The 23403-nt window shown below is 38.7% G+C and overlaps 1 protein-coding gene across 1 annotated transcript in view; it reads left to right on the top strand.

Moving 5' to 3' along the window:
* The window catches only part of CSMD1 (CUB and Sushi multiple domains 1), a 1578457-nt gene that overhangs the window by 997919 nt on the left and 557135 nt on the right, over window positions 1–23403 (top strand). The window contains exon 7 of the mRNA XM_081517452.1: window positions 715–802. Within this exon, the coding sequence (XP_081373578.1) occupies window positions 715–802 (88 nt within the window). The remainder of the gene's footprint in view (window positions 1–714; window positions 803–23403) is intronic.

Here is a 23403-nt window from a genome sequence, read left to right as displayed (position 1 = left end):
CCTTCAGGCTTCCTCTCATGTGTCACTGAACTGAAATGCATCACAAGACCACTATTGAAAATTTCTCAAAGAGAACATGTCACCTTGATTGGATTAGACTACTCAGATAGCGGGATGGTTACTGGAGTAGTGGCCACTCTAACAAGCAAATGAATCCTTTAAAAACTAATCTGTGATCCTAGCAGAAGGAAAGACTCTTTATACACAGATTCAAAAAATAAATCAGCACACTGCACAAGAAGATTGTTGTTTGTTTAACTTAAATGATAAGTATTCTACATGTTTACAATATAATAAGTAATTTTATGTGAAATATCTCTTGTATAGATCTTAATTAACACTTCCATTTCATCCATGGAAATGAATGAAAGCTATCTTCTATATAAGCTAAACTATTTATGGCATGATGCTCTTTTTTTCCCCATCATGCTATTAATTGTAAGTTGTCATAAAGGTGATCTTAATGAGAAAATGTTAATTGTATTAAGACTTCTTTAGTAGAGGAAATAGTTCCAACTGAAGATTGTTGGCCTCCCCTGTAAAAGTCTGTTTTTTTTAAGAATAAGAGTAGATTTATTTTAACCTAGCTAAGCTATCTGAATTCTTAAAAGAAATCACATTAAGGCAGCATCATTAAGGAGCCAAATCTGTCTAATATAATGCTATCATATGGATATTCCCTGAGAGGTATCATAATGTTTCTTTCTATTACAGTAACTCAAGGAGGTGTTGCTTTGGTCTCCGACATGTGTCCAGATCCTGGGATTCCAGAGAATGGCAGGAGAGCAGGTTCGGACTTCAGGTAGGATAGAAAGTATTTCCATAACACGTTACTTTCTAACTGTTTATAATTTCACCCTGTAGTTTTAATTATCTTACCTTTTTATTTAAAGGTGCAACTTCTCAACTATCATGCAGCTAGAATATCTTTAAAATTCTAAAACACATTGTGGTGGAAAATTCCAGATACTCCAGAGTCTGTGCCTTTCAGTGTATAAGCCAGTATTAAAAATCCAACTTAATGGGTCTGATCAAAATTTGTGCACAAGATTTTTTTTTCTGATTTTAATTTTCTACCTTCCCATATAGGTTTCCCTGGTGGCTCAGTGGTAAAGAATCCATGTTCCAGTGCAAGAGACACAAGAGATGTGGGTTCTATCCCTGGGTCAGGAAGGTCCCCTGGAGAAGGAAATGGCAACCCACTCCAGTATTCTTGCCTGGAGAATCCCATGGACAGAGGAACCTGGTGAGCTATAGTCCATGGGGTCACAAAAGAGTTGGATACAACTGAGCAACTAAATAACAACAACACCTTCCCACGAAAAGAAAATTGTTAAGTGTTAGTCACTTAGTTGCCCGACTCTTTGCAACCCCATAGACTGTAGCCCTCCAGTCTTCTCTGTCCATGGGATTCTCCAGGCAAGAATACTGGAGTGGGTTGCCATTTCCTTTTCCAGGGGATCTTCCTGACCCAGAGATTATACCCTGGTCTCCTGCATTGCAGGCAGATTCTTTACTATCTGAGCCAATTCTAATGCGGTTTAGTTATTGTTTAAAAAATAGATAATGAAAAATTTAGCTATAGTCATAATTATTTCATTAAATAAACTTTTATAATAATGAATGTGAGTGGCAATCAATGCAGTTTATGAAGAAAATGTTACGATTCATTTTATTAGATTATGATTAGTACAGACTGCTTTATAGTTGATACATTATAAATAAAGTAATGATTATAATAGTGATTTTTTTTCTTTTTTTAGATTTTTGTCTTTAATTAGTTCAATAAATTGAACATTCTCTAGCTTACAAGATGAATACTAGTATTGGGGTAAGCTGCAAAGTCAAAGAGTAAAGGGGAGCAAGAGCAAGTTTTTCTTCCTTATGATCTCATTATTTTTGAAAAAGAAATAGAAAAAGATAGAGTTGAGCCTGCTAAAGTAAGCTGAAAATTGAATGAAAGTAGTGATACTTTTAGAGAAGGAAGAAGAAATGTTACTTGGTGAAATTGGAGTAGCAGTATCTTTTTTTATGACTAGAGGAAATAATCAAATTGTCTGTAGAGTGGCTGTAATGAAGTTGCTAAAATGACATATATATATATATATATTTACATGGAAAGGAAACACAAGTATAGATGTGCTACTGAAATACTTTTGACAATAGCATTGTTCATGTTGTAAATGGAATAGACAACTGGAATGGTTACAGTTGTTGACTAAACACACACACACACACGCATACATACACGCATACAACTTGAGAGTTGCGAGTTAAGTTTTATTTGGGGCAAAATGAGGACTGGAGCCTGGGAGGCAGCACCTCAGATGGCTCTGAGAGACTGCTCCTAAGAGGTAGTGGGGGAAGGTCAATACATAAGGTTTCAGTGAAGGGGGAGTTCAGTGAAATCAAATGCTTACTTTACAAAATGTTTTGTGTTAGTCACAAGGAACTGATGTCCCTATGAAGGGATTTAGCGTTTTTCTAGCTATGAAGAGATTCAAGGCCTGGGATTGTCTAGGACGTTTGTCATTTCCTCGGTTCTGTCTTGCTGCAGCAAAAATTTGAAGTGACAGATGGACCAGTGTTATAGCTCAGGTTTATTAGGAAAAACAAAGGATGGTACACCCTCTGAGGGGTGAGGGCGGGCCAACCCAAAAGACAAGAGAAGAGAGGCCCCCGGCTCAATTTTGGCCCCTCTTTTTGTATGTTTCCTCTCCTCCCCCTGGGCTGCCCTGTGTAAACTGGGCTAGCCAGGAGGGCTATTTGTTTTACCTGAGGTCCTCACTCCGGTCCTTGGACCTTCCTTTGTTCTATTTTCACGGGCTTTTCCCTTCTTTGTCTTTTAGCCGTTTGGGACTCCTTTTCCTACTCTAACTACCTAGCAGGATCGTGAAATCAGTTCCTGAAAATATCTAACTATCTAAAGGCCAGTTCCACGGGATTCCCTGGAGCACAGAGTGCCTCACTCCACCCTGAACCCCCTCGGGGGAGGGGGTGCTGCAGGCCAACAGCTGCAGCATCCCAGGGCTCAGTATCCACAGAGGCAGGTGGCAAATGCCCGCGCTGTTGTTGTTCAGCCCCTGGCAATGCTCTTGGCATGTGCCAATTTCACAATATCAAATATACCTTAAGGTGGTAGTATTTTAGTTCAGATTCCTTTGGTGCAGAGCCTCAGATAGTGACTCTGAAGTGAATTTTTTGGAAAAGTGTCCTCTGGTTATGGGGAACAGAGAAAACAGGATAAAGAGACTAGAAGGCTCAGCAGGAAGTTGATTTTAACTAGAGATTAGCTTCCATCCCAATCCAGGGGGAATTCCAGGGCACGAATGCACAAATTATCCACTTTTTTTGCCCATTGCCCTTGCCTTTCATCATTGGCTTCCTCCATTAGTGTCAAGAAAGTTTCTGAAACAAAACTAGGTTATGAGCAGTTATTAGCACCCCAGGGAGTATGCTGTGTCCTTTGTGTTGTGTCTTTTTGGGTGTGGGGTCAGCTAAGAAAGAAAACTACTGATTTCAAAGGTAAAAAAGCCATCAGTGGAAGGCATTCAGGAACATGATTAATTTTTATATGATGCAAATGGTTGCAATTTGCAGTCTTGCTAGAACCCATAGAGCATTTTTGTCCTAAGGATTCCTTTCTTATCTTAGAAGTAAGCTTCTTTCTCCCTCACCCAGAAAAAAAAAAAAAAAGTGTTCTCAAGGCCTTGCTTCCAAAAAGCCTTATACATCTCTTCGCTGGGTTGGAGCAGTAAATTTGCATTATTGTTTTACACACCGCCTTCCCCCACCCAACTGAAGGATAGTCTGTGCCTTTTTGTCTTTGCCTCCTTTGTGATAGAAATACTGGCTGGTGCAAAGGAACCCCAAGGGTATTTTCCAAAGCACTTGTGTATGAGAGGAATGCCCATTCAATACTCTGTCATCCTTGGAACCCAGAAACTTCCTGGGTCTATTTGGTAGAGCTCTAGTTTAAAACAAAGCCAATTATCTGACAATGTCAAACTGTTCAAATTGTATTATATGGTAAAGAGAGCCAGAGAAACTGCTGAATTTTCAAAAGTTAACAAGGAATTCAGAAATATCCAGGGTCACTATCTATTTGGCACAAGGGCAGGAAGACATTAACTTAGTATGTGAGGTGACTGTGCTGGCCTTTGCTCTCTCTCATCCTTAGAACAGCCTTATTCCTGCAGAAGCTTAACTGAAGATGAGCATTAGCCACTGGAGTTTGTTGATGTGTCTGGACTGGAAGCCAGGCTGTGTGTATACCTGGCAGGTCAAAGCAGGGGTGTGATGACTCCATCTAAAACTGTCAGTCTTTCATGTTCTTAGTCTTCTGGGGAATTTCTACTCTGTTTATTTAATTAATTAGTTTACCTGTCTCTGAGTTTGTGGCAATCAAATGATATAACAGCTGAGAAAATCATTTGAAAGATTAAATTTTCTATAGAGGTGCATGTGTGTGCATGCTAAGTTGCTTCAGTCCTGTCCAATTCTGTGTGACCTTATGGACTGTAGCCCACCAGGCTCTTCTGTATGTAGGATTCTCCAGGCAAGAATACTGGAATGGGTTGCCATGCCCTCTTCCAGGGGAATCTTCCCCACCCAGGGATCAAACCCGTGTCTCTTAAGCATCTCCTGCATAGGCGGGCAAGTTTTTGTTTTTTTTTTACCACTAGCGCCACCTGGGAAGCCCCAATAAAACACGTACTATTGATTAAAAAATAAAGTCACAGCCTGAAAGTAAAAGAGTTACTTTATTTGGTGGGAATGTTTGGGACTCCAAGGCCAGGAGAGAGAATTTCAGGAGCTCTGAGAAAAATGCTCCAAGAAGGCAGGAGGGGGAGTCAGGCCACATACAAGTTTGCAACAAAGGGAGCAGGCAGTCTGAACATTAAAGATCAGGATTCAAGTTAAGGAATTTAGCACTCTATGTATGGGAAGATACAAGCCCCTGGGCTGACTGAATTCCTTCCTTTCATATGCACCTCAGCTGTCTGGAGGCAATCTTGTTTCCTTTTCACCTTGCTTCTTGCATTTCCCCAGCCCCTCAGCAGTCACCCTTGGTGGGTGGCAGCATCCTCTGGATCACAGTTTTGAGAACCCTCAATCACATTTGGAGGCCAGAAATCGGTGATGGCTGTGACGTGTCTTGTTTATTAATATGGTGGGGGATATTTTCATTTCACAGTCCCTCCCCATGGTCATAAATTCCACTATATTTGCAAGATATTTCATGACTCTTTTTTTTGTTTTTATCCCAGGAAACTGGGAGGTTCATCCCAGATCAAGTGAATGTCCTCATTGAAATGTTACTCAAGGTGTTAATTTCTGGATTAGGCCCATTGAGAAATAATAAAAGATTCTCTGATTCCTCTAGCTTCTAACCTAATAGGATCCAGGAGATATTTCCCTAGCTGCCTCTTCCCATAGCGAGAATCATACTATTACAATTATTCTATGTTATAAATGTGATCTATTTCTTGGTTATGCATCATATAATACAAAAGACAACAATCTTATAAAAGAAACAGACTATATGTGAAACAGATTGCCAGTCCAGGTTCGATGCCTGAGACAGGGTGCTCAGGGCCTGTGCACTGGGATGACCCTGAGCGATGGGATGGCGAGGGAGGTGGGAGGGGGGTTCAGGATGGGGACACATGTACACCCATGGCTGATTCACGTCAATGTATGGCAAAAACCACTACAATATTGTAAAGTAATTAGCCTCCAATTAAAATAAATTAAAAAAAGAAAAGGGAAAAAAAAGAAATAGATTATAAATAATGCACCTAATAAGGTGATTAAAGTTACAAATAGGGATTTGTAAGAGCTTTCAGAACCAAATCATTTTTTAAAACATCACCCATTACAGGATCCATCCGGTATGTAAACACAACCTTCAGTTTGAATTATAGCACAAGTGACCCCATGAGATGTTGTAAGGCTATCAAAGACCATACGATTTTGTAAGACAGCTTTTCTCATCATAGAGATCTCAGAATTTACTAGGTTAATAGCTTGGTTGCTATCATTTAATGCCTATTGAGTGAGTTTTGTTAAGGCTTCAAAGTGAGAAATAACATTTTCCAATCCTACTGAAGGTGCAAAAACAGTTTTTAAGTGATCATACCAGTGAAATACAGGTCTCTTGGCCCACTGAGCTGGTACTGATGGTAAATTTGCTGGAGTCACATCTAAATTTGTATGTAAGTGGTCTTGAGCCAAAGGGAATCCTAAAGTACACCTTCCTAGCCAGCCTGGTGGAAGCCAGGGTCATAGATCGGACCCACACACAAAGCCTTTCAGTCCTGTTAGGTTCCAGACAGTATATTTCTGGTCTTCTGATCCAATTGGTTTCATATCAATCACTGGCTTTAAGAAAAATGGTGCTTTGGCAGATTTCATAAGACGCCCATCCTGATTTTCTAGTGTTACTAGGTTGATTATCTTTGGTATGGTTTACTTGTTCCCAGCACAGGGAGACCTTTAGGCTTAGACAACCATATCCTGATATTAGTCAAATAAATCCATCCCATAACTGAGGAAGTGTCACTCCTAATAGTCTAGAATTTCCTTTTTTTTTTTTAAACACCTGGAATTTAGCCTGTTGCTCTTACTGAGCCCTAGCAACCTTAAGGGAAAATTCGTATTTATGGCCAGGGTCAGAATATGCATGTTTGATTGGCCAAGTGAATGGGTCCCATCTAGTGATATCAGTAGTAGACCAGACAGAAATACAGTCCCTTTCTTCCAAAATAAGTTTTCTAGGAGCCATCCAATCAGAACCTTGGAGGGGAGAAACCCATCAAGGTAAACCAGAAGCACTGGATGTAGGCAATTGACCACAAACCCAACAATTTGATTGATTTCTAAAATTTGAATAAGATCATGCCAGTGATACAAAAAAAAATTTTTTTTTTTGATTCACTTGTAAGAGTCCAAGAGACCAAGAATAAAACTTATGGACAATCATATGGATCAGGTCTGGCATCCTGGGCCAGCTGTCTACTTCTGATCTTGTCTTCTTCTCTGCCTGGTGTTGGTGTTTCCATATTATCAGTGTTGCTTTAAGGTGAGTGTGAGGTGAGCACTTCTCTCCAGAGACAAGTCTGGTGCAGGAGTCCTTTTTAGGTGGGAAATATGAATCTAAGAGTCAATTCCCTTCAGTTTTGCTGTGCATGAGCTAGTCAAAAGAACCTGATAACATCTGTTCCATTTAGGTTGGTGGGTGGGGGGACTGCTTTAAATGATGTCTGTTTTAATATACCTAGTCTCCTGGTTGTAAGTCATGGGATGTCTGATCTTCATCTGAGGATAAATTACTATAATAAACTTCAGCAACAAGTTTAGAATGACTTGTCAATAATTTGATTAAACCCTTGCAATAATACAGTATATCTCCCTTAAGTGATATAGGATCATATAGTCTTTTATCCAATCTCATTCGTCTCCCTGTAATAATTTCAAAGGGATACAAATGATATTTGTCAAAGGAGTGGATCTGTGTTGAGGAGAACTGATGGAATGGCCTTGGGCCAAGGAAGGAATAAGCACATGTAATTTTAGCCAACTAAGTTTTAATTGTTCTATTTGTCCTTTCCACTAACCCAGAAGACTGGGAATGGTAGTCACGGTGGAAATGTTGCATAATCCGCCAGATTTTGGAAATTTATTTAACAATTTGATCAGTAAAATAGGTCCCTCTATCACTATGTAGTTCAGAAGGAATTCCCCAGATGGAAATCACCCTTGCTAAAGCCGATTCCCTACCAATTTTGCCTTGGCCCTTCTGCATGGTTAAAGATTTGAGTACAATGCAGTTAGGAAACTTGGATATTCTGCAACATATAATATTTTAGTATAACCACTAGAATTGCGGCTCACAAAATTTTATCAGGATATGTCAAATATTAGGAATTCCATATAAATTTTGGAATATCTATTAATGATTTTATCTATATATTGCAACCTAAAATTTACATTCAATCACTTGACAATGTTTTTGAATTAAAAATACCAAATAAACTTAGCTTAACATTCGTCTCTGAGATTCCTCAGAGATGTTTCTTTGAAGCATCCATCGTAGAATCATCCAGAGGCTGAAAAACATAGTTAGATTTTGATATTTTGGAAGCTTGTTAGAAATATCAAAAAGATTTTAAAACAAAGGATCAGAGGTCACTGAAACAATACCTATCCATTTAACCAAGGTCACAAAGAAAGTAAATATATATCATTTAAAGGCACAGAAATTCACAAAATCTGTTATAAAAAGGAACACTTAAACAGAAATAAAATCCTCAGGCTTGTATTTGCTTAGTTAAATTCAATCTAAATTTAATTAATCCTGACAATGCATAAAACTTTTTCCTCAAAGTTCCTCTTCATAATCCCTCATCGCTTTTTGTATCCAGCCTTTCATTTTTCATCTAAATGAAATTAACCAGCTTTTTCTTTTAACTAAAATATAATTTCATTTCTCATATCTTCTTTACTTAAAACATACATTTTATTTCCTATTGCATTCTGAAAATTTACTGTATTATATTAACAGCTTTAATTATATGTTTAAATTAGAATCCTCCACCATAAAAACTTAGTTTTAGTAAAACTAAGAAATAAGAAATTAGATACTGTCTTTACATTGGCATTTTATAGACTGGTGAGCTTAAACATCAGCGATAACTTTTTTTAAAACTTTTGTTTTCTTATAGAGAAAATCTTAGGTGATACCAATATTTTCATTAATATTGTAAATACTCTTAATTTTTTTAAATAATTGATGTGTCAGTATTTTTTAAACAAATAAACTTTCATCACTTAGCTTAAATTGGCACAGCTTTAGAATTTTAAGTTACCAAACATCTGGAAAGATCGTTTTAAACATTGCTAAAATATGATTACTTAAAAGTCTTAATCTCAAAGCTTTTATCTCATTTACATTTGCCTTGAAGTTTCATGTCCAGTTATTTTCTTGCATGAGATTACTAAGGTCTATTTTATTAAACCTAGGTACAATAAACTATTATACTTAATTTTGATGACTCTGAATGACACTTATATTAATTTATGTCAACAAACATAAACATTGATATCAGGTATCAACTTAACATTAAGTATTTCCCAGTTCACATGAACCTGAAAGTCATCTTAGCCAATTTTCTTTAAATATAAGCAGTTTTTATTAAAATTAAATAACGCTCTTTATGGCAGGAAGTGAAGAAGAACTAAAGAGCCTCTTGATGAAAGTGAAAGAGAAGAGTGAAAAAGTTGGCTTAAAGCTCAACATTCAGAAAACTAAGATCATGGCATCTGGTCGCATCACTTCATGGCAAATAGATGGGGAAACAGTGGCTGACTTTACTTTTGGGGGCTTCAAAATCACTGTAGATGGTGATCGCAGCCATGAAATTAAAAAACAGTTACTTCTTGGAAGGAAAGTTATGACCAACCTAAACAGCATATTAAAAAGAAGAGACATTACTTTGTCAACAAAGGTCCATCTAGTCAAGGCTATGGTTTTTCCAGTAGTCATGTATGGATGTGAGAGTTGGACTATAAAGAAAGCTGAGCGCCAAAGAATTGATGCTTTTGAACTGTGGTGTTGGAGAAAACTCTTGAGAGTCCCTTGGACTGCAAGGAGATCCAACCAGTCCGTCCTAAAGGAGATCATTCCTGGGTGTTCATTGGAAGGACTGATGTTAAAGCTGAAACTTCAATACTTTGGCCACCTGATGTGAAGAGCTGACTCATTTGAAAAGACCCTGATGCTGGGAAAGATTGAGGGCAGAAGGAGAAGGGGACGACAGAACATGAGATGGTTGGATGGCGTCACCGACTCAAAGGACATGGGTTTCAGTGGACTCCGGGAGTTAGTGATGGACAGGGAGGCCTGGCCTGGTGCAGTTCATGGGGTCACAAAGAGTCAGACATGACTGAGTGACTGAACATAACTTTATAAATACAATTTTATTAATAACTTTTAGAAGTAGAGATATCTCATGTATAATGTATCAGTTCAGTTCAGTCGTTCAGTCCCGTCTGACTCTTTGTGACCCCATGGAGTACAGCATGCCAGGCCTCCCTGACCATCACCAACTCACGGATTTTACCCAAACTCGTGTTCATTGAGTCGGTGATGCCATCCAACAATCTCATCCTCTGTTGTCCACTTCTCCTCCCACCTTCACTCATACCCAGCATCAGGGTCTTTTCAAATAAGTCAGTTCTTCGTATCAAGTGGTCAAAGTATTGGAGTTTCAGCTTCAAAATCAGTCCTTCCAATGAACGTTCAGGACTGATTTCTTTTAGAATGGACTAGTTGGATCTCGGAGAAGGCAATGGCACCCCACTCCAGTACTCTTGCCTGGAAAATCCCATGGATGGAGGAGCCTGGTAGGCTACCGTCCATGGGGTCGCTAAGAGTCGGACACGACTGAGCAACTTCACTTTCACTTTTCCCTTTCATGCACTGGAGAAGGAAATGGCAACCCACTCCAGTATTCTTGCCTGGAGAATCCCAGGGATGGCGGAGCCTGGTAGGCTGCCCTCTATGGGGTCTCACAGAGTCGGACACGACAGAAGCGACTTAGCAGTAGCAGTAGCAGTTGGATCTCCTTGCAGTCCTAGGGGCTCTCAAGAGTCTGCTCCAACATCGCAGTTCAAAAGCATCAATTCTTCGGTGCTCAGCTTTCTTTACAGTCCAACTCTCACATCCATACATGACTACTGGAAAAATAGCCTTGACTAGATGGACCTTCACTGGCAAAGTAATATCTCTTCTTTTTAATATGGTGTCTATATTGGTCATAGCTTTTCTTCCATGGAGCAAGCATCTTTTAATTGCAGGGCTGCCATCAGCATCTGCAGTGATTTTGGAGCCCTCCAAAATAAAGTCTGTCACTGTTTCCACTGTTTCCGCTTCTATTTGCCATGAAGTGATGGGACCGGATGTCATGGTCTTTTTTTTCTGAATGTTGAGCTTTAGGCCAACTTTTTCACTCTCCTCTTTCACTTTCATCAAGAGGCTCTTTAATTCTTCTTTGCTTTCTATCATAAGGGTGGTGTCATCTGCATATCTGAGGTTATTGATATTTCTCCCAGCGATCTAGATTCCAGCTTCTGCTTCTTCCATCCCAGGGTTTCTCATGATGTACTCTGCATATAAGTTAAATAAGCAGGGTGACAATATACAGCCTTGACATACACCTTTCCCTATTTGGAACCAGTCTTTTGTTCCACGTCCAGTTCTAACTGTTGCTTCGTGACCTGCATACAGATTTCTCAAGAGGCAGGTCAGGTGATCTGGTATTCTCATCTCTTGAAGAATTTTCCACAGTGTATTGTGATCCACACAGTCAAAGGTTTTGGCATAGTCAATAAAGCAGAAGTCAATGTTTTTCTGGTACTCTCTTGCTTTTTCGATGATCCAGTGGATGTTGGCAGTTTGGTCTCTGGTTCTTCTGCCTTTTCTAAAACCAAATCAAACACCTGGAATTTCATGGTTCATGCATTGTGGAAGCCTGGCTTGGAGACTTTTGAGCACTACTTTACTAGCATGTGAGATGAGTGCAATTGTGCAGTAGTTTGAACATTCTTTGGCATTGCCTTTATTTGGTATTGGAAAGAAAACTGACCTTTTCTAGTCCTGTGGCCACTGCTGAGTTTTCCAAATTTGCTGGTGTATTGAGTGCAGCGCTTTCACAGCATCATCTTTCAGGATTTGAAATAGCTCAACTGGAGTTCTATCACATCCATTAACTTGGTTCATAGTGATGCTTCCTAAGGCCCACTTGACTTCACATTCCAGGATGTCTAGCTCTAGGTGAGTGATCACACCATCATGATTATCTGAGTCATGAAGATCTTTTTTGTACAGTTCTTCTGTGTATTCTTGCCACCTCTTCTAAATATCTTCTGCTTCTGTAAGGTCCATACCATTTCTATCTTTTATTGAGCACAGGTATAATGTATACACATACATAAACAAACTAGAGATCTTGCGGCTTACTAAAAGGTTAAATATGAACCAGGTATTACAATATTGACATAAACTTACTAGTTAACAAGCAGTTTGATTACCTTAAAGTTGCTTGCTCAGATGATTAAGGCTTACTATCTATAAGGTTTGGCTGTGGGAACATTTTCAGCAGTTTAGATTTAAAAGTGCCACTTCCCCCCCACCCCTTGGTCTTACAGGTCTTACCTGCTTAATTAGGCTTAGTCTAAGTCCTTGTAGGCTTCTCTGGTGGCTCAGCTGATAAATAATCCCCCTGCAATGTGAGAGTCCTGGGTTGGATCCCTGGACTGGGAAGATCCCCTGGAGAAGGGTAAGGCTACCCACTCCAGTATTGTGGCCTGGAGAATTCCATGGACTGTATAGTCCATGGGGTCCCAAAGAGTCAGATATGACTGAGCGAATTTCACTTTCACTTTCTAGGTCCTTGTGGCCTGTATTCATATTCTAGTTTAGATATTTTCGAGACAAAGACAGTTGTTTAGTTTTTCAAAGAACAGTTTTGATCGCCTAAAGTTGCTACAATCAGTGGTAAGATTTTTAATAAAATTGAAATTTAATTTACAAAGTTCTATTTTTTATAACTTTAGAGTTTTACTTTAGCACATCATCATAGGTTTTTATAAGGCATTTAGCAAATACCTTATACAAATAAATTTTTGAGTTTATAAATTAAACCAAAGCAAAATTGCTATTTTTATTTTATTAACCCTTGCATGTTAGTTCCCAGTTTACGTATTTTCTACAACTCAGGTAACTATTGGTTTTGTCAGTAGTGTTAGTGTTAGTCGCTCAGTCATGTCTGACTCTTTTCTACCCCACAAACTGCAGCCCAGCAAGCTCCTCTGTCCATGGGATTCTCCAGGCAAGAATACTAGAGTGGGTTGTCATTCCCTTCTCCAGGGGATCTTCCCAAACCAGGGATTGAACCCAGGTCTCCTGCATTGCAGGCTGATTCTTTACCATCTGAGCTATAGGGAAGATCCATGTTTTGCAGAGTTGTGTCTAAGTCATCTGGAAAGCTAATCTGAATGGAATGTGTTATTATCACCAGGCAATTGTTCTGACTTTTGAGGAACACACACGCTGCTTCCAAGAGTCTCTTCTGTTCTTTTCTTTCTTCATTCTCCTAGTACAGTACATCTTGTCAAGAAGGATTTACAGGAGGCAGAGTCTGTTGCATACAACTGTACTGATAATGATCTTCATTTTTCAGAAAATACTCAGTTTCTTTCACGTAGCTTCTTTAAAACTGAGACAGGTCTGACAAGGTGATTGAGGTATAAGACAAAGTCATCCTGGGTGTCTGTAAGTTTCCCCGCTGTTTCTTGAGAAGAGGGAAGCAAGTGAAACAAGAAAGGCAGGTGATCATAAGAGAGTCACTGCGGGGAAAAGGAAGAGAGCACATTTAAAATAACAACTGCTGGCAGGCCGTGCTCTTCAGCTGGAAGAAGAAAGGGACCTGCATGTCCCTCAACTCAATATAAGCAGTTTTTCTTTAAAAACGAAAATCTTCTTAGTCACCTAGCTTAAAAGGTCTTAGAAGGCTCCACAAACGCCATGAACTTTACTGTTGAATAGAACCTTCCCCGGTACATTTAGTTAATATTTCCTCAGTGGCAATCTACGTGCCTTGTTTATCCCACAATATAATTAAATACGAGCCGTAACCACCTTCTATAAAGCCCATTTAAACATGCCGATTTATATATCTTTATCTAGATTCCATCAACTTTTATACCTTTAACTTTAGCTTTCATAAGGATCCAATCAACAACTTTTGGTCTTAGGGGAGAGTTTAGAAAGCTTTTTTCCCTTTTGTTCCCTGTCTATTTTACCTACTTTTATATAAAAGGCTCTGGGATCCCCAGAGTTGGGTAGAGCCGAGGAAGTCAGGCCCTTTGGCACAACTGTCCCAAAATAACTGGTAAGATGAAAGAAAGTGAACGTGTTAGTCACTCAGTTTTGTACTTTGCAACCCCATGGACTATAAGCCAGCAGGCTCCTCTGTCCATGGGACTCTCCAGGCAAGAATACTGGAGTGGGTTGCTATTTCTTTCTCCAGGGGATCTTCCTGACTCGGAGATTGAACCTGGGTCTTCCACATTGCAGGTGGATTCTTTACCATCTGAACTACCAGGGAAGCCTTGGTGAGATATCACAATATAAATTCTTCTAGTCGTTTAAATATATAACTTAAAATTAGGGTAAATAGAACAGACTTATTTAGCATTTAATGTTTGGAAACAGTAGGGGCTCCCTATGGCTCATTAACTTTAGGTAGCATAGTAATAGTAAATCTTATTTAATCATGTAAATGTCTATTTTATTAATCCCATTCTAAATAACCATCTAAATAATTTTGTATTCATTTGAAGTAACTCACTTTAAAAAGAAAAAAAAAATCTCACTGAAATAATCATTAGATCTTTTTTCCCCTACATTTTTGTTGATATTCTTAATTGTTCTAATTAGCATTTGTATGAAAAGGCAAAAAGATATGACATGGAAAGAGGAACTCCCCAGGTCAGTAGGTAGGTGCCCAATATGCTGCTGGAGAAAAGTGAAAAAACTAGCTCCAGAAGGAATGAAGAGGCTGAACACAAGTGGAAACAGCACCCAGGTGTGGATATGTCTGCTAGTGGAAGTAAAGTCTGATGCTGTAAAGAACAATATTGCATAGGAACTTGGAATATTAGGTATATAAATCAGTGTGAATTGGAAGTGGTCAAACAGGAGATGGCAATAGTGAACATTGACATTTTAGGAATCAGTGAACTAAAAAGGACCGGAATGGGCGAATTTAATTCAGATGACCATTATATCTACTACTGTGGGCAAGAATCGCTTAGAAGAAAAGGAGTAGCCCTCATAGTCAACTTGGGTCCAACCTCAAAAACAATAGAATGATCTCTGTTCATTTCCAATGCAAACCATTCGGTATTACAGTAATCCAAGTCTTTAGAGGGACCAAATATCAAGTTACCAACATCCGTTGGATCATAGAAAACCAAGAGAATTCCAGAAAAATATCTTCTTCGGCTTCATTGACTATGCTGAAGCCTCTGACTGTGTGGATCATGATAAACTGTGGAAAATTCTTCAAGAGATGGGAATACCAGACCATTTTGCCTGCCTTCTGAGAAATCTGTATGCAGGTCACGAAGCAACAGTTAGAATGGGACTTGGAACAACGAACTGGTTCCAAATTGGGAAAGGAATACGTCAAGGCTATATATTGTCACCCTGCTTATTTAACTTATATTCAGAGTACATCATGTGAAACATTGGGCTGGATGAAGCACAAGCTGGAATCAAGATTGCTGGGAGAAATATCAATAACCTCAGATATACATATGACATGACCTTTATGGCAGAAAGCGAAGAGGAACTAAAGAGCCTGCTGATGAAAGTGGAAGAGGAGAGTGAAAAAGTTGGCTTAAAACTCAACATTCAAAAACTAAGATCATAGCACCCAGTCCCATCACTTCATGGGAAATAGATGGGGAAACAATGGAAATAGTGGCAGACTTTATTTTGGAGGGCTCCAAAATCACTGCAGATAGTGACTGCAGCCATGAAATTAAAAGACAGTTACTCCTTGTGGGGAAAAAAAAAAAAGCTATGACAAGCATAGACAGCCTATTAAAAAGCAGAGTCATTACTTTGCCAGCAAAAGTCCATCTAGTCAGTGCTATGGTTTTTGCAGTAGTCATGTATGGATGTGAGAGTTGGACCATAAAGAATGCTGAGCACCAAAGATTTGAGGCTTTTGAACTGTGGTATTGGAGAAGATTCTTGAGAGTCCCTTGGACCACAAGGAGATCAAACCAGTCAATCCTAAAGGAAATCAATCCTGAATATTCATTGGAAAGACTGATGCTGAAGCTGAAGCTCCAATACTTTGGCCACCTGATGCAAAGAGCTGACTGATTAGAAAAGGCCCTGATGCTGGGAAAGATTGAAGCAGGAGGACAAGGGGACAACAGAGGATAAGATAGTTGGATGGCATCACCGACTCAATGGACATGAGTTTGAGCAAGCTCTAGGAATTTGAGATGTACAGGGAGGCCTGGCCTGCTGCAGTCCATGGGGTTGCAAGGAGTTGGACACGACTGAGTGACTGAAAAACAACAACAGCATGTTTGTAAGGCCCATTGAGAAGAAGGCCTCAATGAAGCTTCCTAAGTCAGTTTTTCTCATTCCAATAAAAGTTCTTAGGTTAATTTGACCTGTGTTTTATAGGTATCAACAAAACAGTTATTTGCAGTGAGTACACTCTAGATTTAATAATTTTTTAGTTTCTCTAATTTTCAAAGAATCCATCATCTGGCCACCAATAAATTAAAGCTCCATGGTGATGAAGATGATTAAGAATGCTAAAAGACCTCTTGTAGGCCAAAGAGCAACAAACACACAATAAAGCAACCTAGGAAAATCAGATAGAACTTTTATATCTCAAAGTCACAGAGAAATTTAAGCTTGCCCTTAGTAGGCCTTGCTTAAGATTTTACCAAGCCAGCTGCTAATTTTTAACTGCAATATACATCGCTTCATGGCATATAGATCTGGAAACAATGGCAACAGTGACAGACTTTATTTTCTTGGGCTCCAAAATCACTGCAGATGGTGACTGCAGCCATGAAGTTAAAAGATGCTTGCTCCTTGGGAGAAAGGCTATGATAAACCTAGACAGCATATTAAAAAGCAGAGACACTGCCTTGCCAACAAATATCCATATAGTCAAGGCTACAGTTTTTCCAGTAGTCATGTATGAATGTGAGAGTTGGACCATAAACAAGGCTGAGTGCTGAAGAATTGATGCTTTTGAACTGTGGTGTTGGAGAAGACTCTTGAGAGTCCCCTGCACTGCAAGGAGATCAAGCCAGTCCATCCTAAAGGAAATCAGTCCTGAATATTCATTGGAAAGACTGATGCTAAAGCTGAAACTCCAATACTTTGGCCACCTGATGCAAAGAGTCAACTCGTTAGAAACGACCCTGATCCTGGGAAAGATTGAAGGCAGGAGGAGAAGGGGACGATAGAGGATGAGATGGTTGGATGGCATCACCGACTCAATAGACATGAATTTGAGCAAGTTCCAGGAGATGTGAAGGACAGGGAAGCCTGGCATGCTGCTGTTCATGGGGTCGTAAAAAGCTGGACCTGACTGAGCAACTGAGCAGCAACAACAGTGCATTAAAGAACCCCCTCAATATTTAGGACAAGATTTAATTTCTCCAGTTAGCTATGTACTTGCAAGTATGAGCTCCATTCCTTATTTCCTTCTATGATGGAGCCACCTCAGGATCTTTCAACCAAGCCCCAGGTATTTTTCATTAAAAGGGAGTCTGCCCCCATCCGTACCTTTCCATGGATGCAAATTCTCTAGGTATCATCCACCTGAGCCCCACTATCTAGACCCCAGATGTGTATTTCCTGTTGTCTTCCCACCACCCCTCTCCTCAACACCTTACTGAGAAGGGGCAGATACCTGCTATACCCCACCTACCAAAAATTCAGGATCTCAACAAATATGGGAGATCCAAGGACTAGGAGATACTTATTAAAAGCCGTCCTGAACTCCCAAGAAAGCAGATGGGCAGAAGGGGCCTCTGCTAGTACCATGGCTCCAGTTTCCTGTAGCATTCAGGCAAAGGAGTGAAATCTGCTCTGAGTCCTTCCTTTTGGTCGCCAAAGCTGTCAACTAAAAAATATAGTCACAACCTGAAAGTAGAGAGTTATTTTATTTGGTAGGAATGTTTAGGACTCTGAGCCCAGGGGACAGCATCTCAGTAGCTCTAAGAATACTGCTCTAAGGAGGCTGGTGGGGAAGTCAGGCTATATACAAGTTTGCAACAAAGGGAGCAGAACTCTCATTCACATTTAGAGGCCAGAAATTCATGATGGCTGTAACATTTCCTATTTATTAATATGGCAAGAGATATTTTCACTTCACAATACCATTGTAACTATTATTTTTGCCATTTTTGAGTGTATAGTGTGTGTTTATACAGAAATATAAGCTAGTTTTAGGAGCTTTATTTTTATAGATTTCCTAGGACTTTCATCCTAGTTGATCCTGTAAACTACAAATAAAGACAATTTTATTTTCTTTCTTTTCCACCTGAATGTAGTTCATTTATTTTTCTTTCTCAGAGGAACTGGCTAGTACCAACATTACAAGGTTGAATAAGATTAGTGAGACATTCTTGCTTTATTCCTGATCTTAGAGGGAAAGCATTCTGATTTCATCAGTAAGAATGATATTAATTATAGATTTTTTCATAGATTCCTTTTATCAAATTGTGGAAGTGTCCTATTTTAGTGTTGGAAGTTTTTACAGAAATGGGTATGGGATTTTGTAAAAGCTTTTCTATATCTATTGAGGTGATCTTTTTTGTTTGTTTAGTTGTTAATATGATTAATTACATTGATTGATTTTCAATATTAAACCAGCCTTACATTCTGAGGTAATCATGATGTTTTTTCCATGTTATATAATGTTGGATTTGCTATTTTTAAGCTGTGTTTTTTTTTTTTTTTTTTGCCTATATGGTCACAAGACATTGGCCTACAGTCTTTTCTTGCAATGACTCTGTCTGATTTTGCTATCAGAGTAATAATATTATTCTTATAAAATTAATTAGGAAACATTCTATCCTCTGAAATATCCTGGAAGAGTTTGTGAGAATCAGTAAATGTCTTTCTTAAGCTTTTGAGAAATTCATCAGTGAAGCCACCTTTAGTTAGAATTTTCTTATGAGCTTTTTTTTTTTAATTATTACTACTTAAGCTTCTTTTCTACGTGCACATCTATTCCAGTTATCTATCTCTATTCAAATGAACAGCTTTGATAATTTGTATGTTTCAAATTTAAAGGAATTATTCAGTTTAATCTAAGTTGTCAAGTTTATTGGCATAAAGTTATTTATAATATTCCCTTATCATCTTTAAATCAACAGTGATAGTAAATTTCTAATTGCTGATGTTGGTAATTGTGTTTTTCTATTTTACCTGATTATTTGTCTATGGATATGGAGAAGGCAATGGCACCCTACTCCAGTACTCTTGCCTAGAAAGTCCCATGGATGGAGGAGCCTGGTGGGCTGCAGTCCATGGGGTCGCTAAGAGTCGGACACAACCGAGCGACTTCACTTTCACTTTTCACTTTCATGCATTGGAGAAGGAAATGGCAACCCACTCCAGTGTTCTTGCCTGGAGAATCCCAGGGATGGCGGAGCCTGGTGGGCTGCCATCTATGGGGTCGCACAGAGTTGGACACGACTGAGGTGACTTAGCAGCATGTCAATGTTAATGATCTTCTCAAAAAAAGTGCATTTGGTTTTAGTAATTTTTCTGTATTAGGCTTATTTTTCTTATATTCCCCTGATTTTATTCTTGCTGTTTTCTTTATTCTGATTACTGTTGAATAATTTGCTCTTCTTTTCCTAGTTTCTTAAGATTGAAGTTGTGATTTAAGATCTTTTTTTTCTTTTCTAATGTGGGTGTTCAGTGCTATAGATTTCACTCTTAGAACTACTTTAACTGCATCCCATAAATTTCATATTTATCTTTTCATGCAGTTCAAAATACTTTTCTACTTTCTCTTGTAATTACTTCTGCTAATTGTGGCTTATTTTTAAAGCATCCTATTTAGTTTCCAAATATCTAAGGATTTTCCCAGGATCTCTGTGGAGAACATACTTTCCTCATACAGTGGGAAATGGCAACCCACTCCGGTGTTCTTGCCTGGAGAATCCCAGGGACGGGGTAGCCTGGTGGGCTGCCGTCTATGGGGTCGCACAGAGTCGGACACGGCTGAAGCGACTTAGCAGCAGCATTGAAATCTTCTACTGCAGTTGTCAGCTTGTCTGTTTCTTTTTGTAGTTTTATCAGTTTTTGCTTCATGTGTTTTGAAACACTGTTATTAGGTACATACGTGTTCAAAATTGCTATGCATTTTTGATGAATTCATACCTTTCATGTTATGAACTGACCCACTTTATCCTTGGTACTGTTTTATACTCTTGGCAATATTTTTTGCATTCTATTAGCACAGCTACTCCAGCTTTCTTTTAATTAGCATTAGTATGGTAACCTCCATACGGACCTGTGCATCTGCTTCTGCATTTAATCAGTTGCACTAGGTTGTTTTGGATAAAATATTAAAAAAAAAAAAAAGAGAGAATCCTGCTCACATATGGTTGAAAAAGGAATGGATATTTTAATACTTTTTTCAAATAATTATTTATATTCTTTTATACTATAACAAAAAGTAGTAATTATATTTTCTAAATTGTTAGCTGCTCTGTGAAATATGAAACCATAATAATAAATGTGTCATACATTAAAAGCTGTTGATCTAGCTTCCTTCTTGAATTAATGTTTTAGATGTGCATGATTTTATACCACCATGCAGTGGTCATATGGCAAATAATGATTCATTGAGTTATGAGTTCTTTCACATGTTGATACACTTCACTATACAATGTCAAAGATACCACAATTGTTAATGTCATTACATATGTTATCAGAAAAAAAAATCTTTAAGCAATGGGAAACTGTCAAACTCATGGTATCAGATACAAATTTTAAAAAAATTTAATATTTTAGACAACTTGAATTGTATCATAGAAAAAGGAAGATGTTAGTATTATTATAAAAATACCAGACCCTCTAAAAGGGTCTCACTACTCGCTACAGGCATTTTTGGGTCACATCTTGAGAAGAGATGTACTAGAAATACTGGTGACTCTATCCAACATAAAAATTATTGTTGGAATTATGGTGAGAAAGAACATAGGAAGATAACAATATGCTATTCAGGTATTTGTTATATTGCAACTAAATTAAAATTCCATTTCATCCCCACTTATAGGTAGGGACTGTGTAGAGATCATGAGGGGCTTCTCTGGTGGCTCAGTTAGTAAACCATCTGCCTGCATTGCAGGAGACTGCCTGTAATTCACTAGACCCAGAATTGATCCCTGGATCAAGAAGATCCCCTAGAGAAGGGAATGGCAACCCATTCTGGTATTCTTGCCTGGGAAGTCCGATGTGCAGAGATGCCTGGCAAGCTACAGTCCATGGGATCTGACTAAACCACCATCACTTCTAGAGATCATTGACATTAGATGTGCACCATCTTTGTTTGTTTATTGACTGCCTCCAGCCATGTGACAGTAGCATCTATGTGTATTCATATACAAACTGGAAGATCAGAGTTATGTGAATACATCTTACACTAATTTATTGAAGTGACATGTGAATGTGCCTAGCATAAGCTCACTGTAAATGTTCACTTTTTGAACAGAGAAGAGGGATATTCTTAATTGTTTAAAGTCTTTCTGAGACTGTTTTTAATGAAAGGCAATTCAGTTCTTTCTAAATTCTTATAATCAAAACGAATGACTAACATATAATCCAAACTAATAACCAACATTGTCAAGATGACTGGATGGAATTCATTTGTAGTTAGCACTGTAATTATGTATAATTTGGAGCTGTTTTCGTTTCAAAAGAGTACACTTTATTAGGTTGGTAAAATATTCCTCATCTGATTTTATTTATACTATTATTCTTGTTTCTTTGGAAATCTTTTGTTTTCCTTAGACAATCTAAATATTCATTCCCATATTATCTATAAAGAATTCTAAATAATTGAAGCCTAAAATACAAAGCTTTTCTATTTGAATTTAGATCAGCTGGTGAACAATTTTCTGACAGTGTTCTTCACCATCAGTTGCTCTCTTAAAGACAAAGTATACTTATTAGAACCGAATATTAATGAATGGATTGATGGAAGAGTTCAGATACTGCTGTGTGGGGATGGAGCTGGAGTGGGGATGGAGCGCTTATGGATGGGTTCTGGCATTTATTATTTATCCATTTCCTATGCTAGTAGGAGATGTACCCTTATGTATAGGCAGGTATAATTACCCCCATTTTGCAAATACAGCTCTTGAAATTCAGAATGTCAATATAATAAGGTATCTAATCAAGTTAGAGCTGAGATTTGAAATGATCTTTTTGACCTCAGAGTTTGAAATGAGAAACTTTGACTTTAGTGGCTTGCAATCAGACAAATGACAGTGACTAAACATTCTCACACCTATCATGAAAGCCCAGCGGAGAGAGGTGTGCAGTGTGTGGACATCACAAAGTAACAAAGTGAGGAGTCAAGATACAGCTGAAATCCAGCCTGGGGCCCAGTGTCCCAAGCCATCCGTTTTAACGTGAAGTTGCCTAAGCTCAGCTCAAAGGGAGACCTTGTTTTATTTGATTCCTGGCTGGGGGAGGTGTCACCTTCTGATCTGCACAGAGAATCCACACAGGTTGACAGCAGACTTGCTACTCAATGCTAGATATTATGGCATCTTTATATATATATATGACATAAATATCATCCACTTAATATAAATATTATGTACATCATGTTATAAGTTCTTTACGTACATTTAGGATGGTAAGACGCATTGTTAAAATCTTTTATCGTATATAATAGACCCGGTAATTGAATTTAGGGATGTCCCTGATGCCTCTCCTTTTCTGAGCTCCTCTCACCAACCTTCATCACCAAATCGCATTTAGCCGCAATCCTAGGTTGATAGGAGCTGCGGTGCCCATCCTAACCGCTCCCCCGCTTCAGAGTGGCCTCTGCACCCTCTGCTTCTGTCTTCCTGTTTTCCTCCACCCCTGCCACATTCTTCATCAAGGATGGTTTTCCGTCCCCCAACACCCGCACCACTGTGACAGTTCTTCTAGGTTGACAAGAGATGCAAGCAGGGTGGGGCAGGCTGGTACAGAGCAGCCTCAGAAGCCTGTTTATTTTGTTAGATGCTGAGTATCCTCATCCTCTCTGTGTGTGCTGATCTCCTCTCGGTCCACACAGCTGGCTTCCGTTTTACAGGACACTCCCACGTCACTTCATCTTGCTGTTTCAGCTTTTCCCAGTGCTTTTGTGTGCGTGACACCTATTTATGCTTCTATCATCTTAGACTCGTCTTAGAATAATAGAAACATATGTTTATGTTAGATGTGTATTTCTCTCACGTTAGATCTCAAGATCCCAAAGGAAAGAGGAAGGATTATTGATTTCATTTCTTATTACTGTGTCCACCACAGGGTAGACACCATTTTCCTGTTGAATTGCATTAAATTGAAACTAACAAGCCTATCCCTAGGGATGTACAATCATAGCCTCATTAGTACTCAGCTAAACCAATTAAGTTAACACCCTTGGTCAGAGAAGAGATCAATGACATTTTCTTAAAACATGACCTATGCTCAGAATGGAATTTGGGAGTTGAAAAAGTGACAGTTATGATTTCAAAACTAAGTATTTCAAAACAAGTATTTATATTATTGATATT

Source organism: Giraffa tippelskirchi, chromosome 8, assembly GCF_054371585.1.
Source record: "Giraffa tippelskirchi isolate mGirTip1 chromosome 8, T2T-mGirTip1v1.2.pri, whole genome shotgun sequence".
In the NCBI taxonomy this organism is placed as follows: domain Eukaryota; kingdom Metazoa; phylum Chordata; class Mammalia; order Artiodactyla; family Giraffidae; genus Giraffa; species Giraffa tippelskirchi.
This window is presented reverse-complemented; position numbering and strand designations above follow the sequence as displayed.